Below are 3,237 nucleotides of genomic sequence, written 5' to 3'. Positions count from 1 at the left end.
TGCACTCCAGTCTGGGTGACAGAGTGAGACTCCAACTCAAAAAAAAAAAAAAAACAAAAACTGGAAAATTGTTCCCACTACATTCCAAGGTGCTTTGAGGACACATGATAATAAATCCATGTATACTGTAATAAGTCTTCATACAACAAATTTGGACTGTATGATATCATTAGAAAAAAGCAAGTTGCATTAATGACTGAGTTTTTTTTGTTAAGAAAAAGCTTATACATATATACTAGTGGAATTTTCATAGGTATTCATTAGATCATAGCACTGAGAACTATCTCTCATGTTAAGTCAATATGATACTAAGTTAGGTGACCACTGTCATAGAAGAATATGACAGATTTCAAAAACAAAGCAAAACAAAAAAACCCAGTCACCTAAAACTCTCAGTGACACAGGCCTGTCACTGGTACTTAGTGGCAGGGTTAAAATCGTTCAAGTAAATGTCAACCTTGGTTCCACTGTTATCTTTCAATAAGCTAGGAAGGAAATCAGATCTTTCAAACTTCAAATGGTTTAAGAATTAATGATGCCAAATTTCTGATACTCACCCACATACATTTTATGGCTGGATTATGGAATTATGCTAGCCTGCTTATCAGGACTCCCTGTCAAAACTCACCTTCTATAAAAGGGAGACTTTAAATACTATTACCACCATTTAGTTTTTCCTAAACTGGTGATTCTGCAGCTCCATCTACAATTGTCACCCAGTTCTAGTCTTCTCATAAGCCACCACACACTTGGGGGACAGTTGGCTGGGGTTATGTTGCAGCCTGCAGCCTGCAGCCAAATAAAGTGAAGCTAACTGGAACTGAACCAATGGTCATTTTGCAAGGACACTTGAACTTTGAAGTACTTTGTAAACGGCTGGTTACTTCTAATAATATACCTACGAAGTTTCAGTATTGAGACACCAACTCTATCTCATTGTAAACTACATGTCACCTTAGTAAGAAAGGTGCAAGATATTTCCCTGGTTTTTAAAAACTCACAAATACAGCCCAATTCTTAAGTGTAAACAACTCTTACCAATGGGGGCAGGGCCCAACTTAATAAAACTAAGAGGGTTCCTCAGAGCAGCTAATCAGCACAAATGATTTGGAACCACAGTTTCAGGCCCTAGAATCTTAGGCTTTTAAAACTCAGCAAGTACCAACCTTTATTCTACAAGTAGATTTTAAATTAAGGGCTTAATGGTCTGATTATAAGTTAATTCTCACACTGTACTAGGTACTGGATACAGTTCTCAGCACTTTACACCTATTTACCTTTAATCCTCACAACAAACCTTAAACAGAGTGAGGGCAAAGAATTTGCCCAAGGTCACAGAGATATTAAGCAACAAGGCCTTAATCAAATCCAAGCAGTCTGGCTCCAGAATCTACAGTCCTAAACCACCAGGGTCTAACTGATTTACTAGACTTCAGAGTTCCGGTGTGAGCAACTAATCCTACAGTCATCTTTTCCAATCCCAGCATCGCAGATGAATTGCAAACCGGTGACTTAAAAGTTCTTCCTGTATGCAATCTTAAGTAATTTGACTTCTGTATCCCAAATGGGATACCCTCTGGGAAACTAAAACTTGCGGTGGCCGGTTTGAAAATAACTCGTGCTTTTTGGTGGGGGTTTGTTCTGTTTTCTGTCCTTTTAAATTGCAACACATAAAATGCCTAAAACCATAATAAGGAAATCGGCTACCAACACCTTTGCTGAGAACAGCAAACATCTATTGTACTCTTGTGATATCTGAAGTGACGAACTGAGCTAAAAAGAGGGACGGTTCTTTTTTTTCCAGCTGCCTCTAAGCTGGGAAGAAAGGAGATTCTCAGTTTATGCATCTGAATGCATGTGAGAAATGAGAGAAGAGAAAAATGGGGTTGAGGGAGGAATATTACTCCATTTCTCCAAAGTGGGACGGCTCGCACTCAAGCCCCTGTGTTGCAAGATAAGACCAGTATGACACCCCACTTCTGCCCTGGCCGGCTTCAGGGCCTTTCCAGGCTGCAGGGAGGTGGCTACGTGGCGCTGGGAGGCATTCCCCCCCGGCCGGGAAGGGGGTGGCCGTCCCCGCTGGTGGCATCTCCTTGCCCGGGGCCCTGCGGCAGGGGGCGCCCGGAGGCGGCAGGCGCTTCTCGGGGATCCCCGAGGGCGAAGTCCGGGGCGGCTGGCCCGGAGCCACTGCTGGGCCAGGAACTGCTGGGGCCCCGGCCTCTACGACCACCCCTGCCAAGCCCTCCTCCTGGCCTGAAAGGCGAGCCTGCACCCCCAGAACTGGAGCCGACCCCTCAGGCAAAGGCACCCAGGGCGGACGCTATCTTCTGCGGGCCACTCACCAGGTTGAGGGGTCCTTCCATTACTTCCATAGACCCCGGGGTGAGCGGCGGCCTGAGGAAGGGGAGCGGCGGCGCCGGGGTACATGGAGGGGACAGTAGGGCAGCGCGACGCAGCCGCGGAGACCGCGGCCCCTCTGCGCGCCGGGAGAGCCAGCGGTGGGCGCGGAGGGAGCGACAACCACACCACTTCCTCCTCCGGCGCCGCGCCGCGGGCCCGCCCCCTGCGCCGCAGCCGCGGCTACGCACGACGCCATGACGTCACGCACGCAGCGGCTGGTTCAAGGTGGGAGTGAGGAAAGGGGGGTGGGTGGGGCTCGGGGAAGGCGGGGCACCAGCTGACGTACACTTGCGGGCGGTCAATCTTTCCTCTCGCGAGAGGCGTGTCTTCAGCAGCTTGAAGTACACTCTGACGTTACTGTGAGGGAGAGCAGCCTTAGTAGCTTCTGCCCTTGGCTTCTCACGTTTCCTTCCAGCCTGACTTTTCCTTAAATCCACTCTGCTGAGCTACACCCTCTCTTGGTTTTCCGTCCCCACCTTTATCCTTGTACCTGATTGATTTTTCTCAAAAAGTACATTTGAGTCGGGCGCGGTGACTCACGCCTGGAATCCCAGCACTTTTTGAGGAGGAGGCGAGAGGATTGCCCGAGCCCACGGAATTGACACCAGCCTGGGCAATTTGGCGAGACCTCATCTCTACAATAAATCAAGAAAAAATTAGCCGGGCGTGATGGCGTATGCCTGTAGTTCCAGCTACTTGGGAGGCTGAAGTGGAAGGATCGCCTGAGCCCAGCAAGTTGAGGCTGCGGTGGCCGTGAGCATGCCACTGCACTCCAGCCTGGGCGAGGGAGTGACAACTTAAAAAGAAAAAAGGACCTTTGAGCAATGTTAGACCATG

The 3,237-nt window shown here is 48.7% G+C and overlaps 1 protein-coding gene across 3 annotated transcripts in view; it reads right to left on the bottom strand.

Moving 5' to 3' along the window:
• Window positions 1–2,596, bottom strand: part of NRBF2 (nuclear receptor binding factor 2) — a 19,552-nt gene extending 16,956 nt beyond the window's left edge. The window contains exon 1 of one of the 3 annotated variants that reach the window (XM_008056063.2): window positions 2,343–2,596. In XM_008056063.2, coding sequence (XP_008054254.1) covers window positions 2,343–2,427 — 85 coding nt within the window. In that variant the 5' untranslated portion in view covers window positions 2,428–2,596. The remainder of the gene's footprint in view (window positions 1–2,342) is intronic. The other 2 variants (XM_008056062.1, XM_021711365.1) reach the window with 2 other exon arrangements.
• Window positions 2,597–3,237: the final 641 nt, after the last annotated feature.

Source organism: Carlito syrichta, unplaced genomic scaffold (assembly GCF_000164805.1).
Source record: "Carlito syrichta isolate Samal-C Ts95f unplaced genomic scaffold, Tarsius_syrichta-2.0.1 Scaffold302087, whole genome shotgun sequence".
Classification (NCBI taxonomy): domain Eukaryota; kingdom Metazoa; phylum Chordata; class Mammalia; order Primates; family Tarsiidae; genus Carlito; species Carlito syrichta.
Note: the sequence above shows the minus strand (reverse complement) of the source record. Positions and strands in the feature narration are given on the sequence as shown.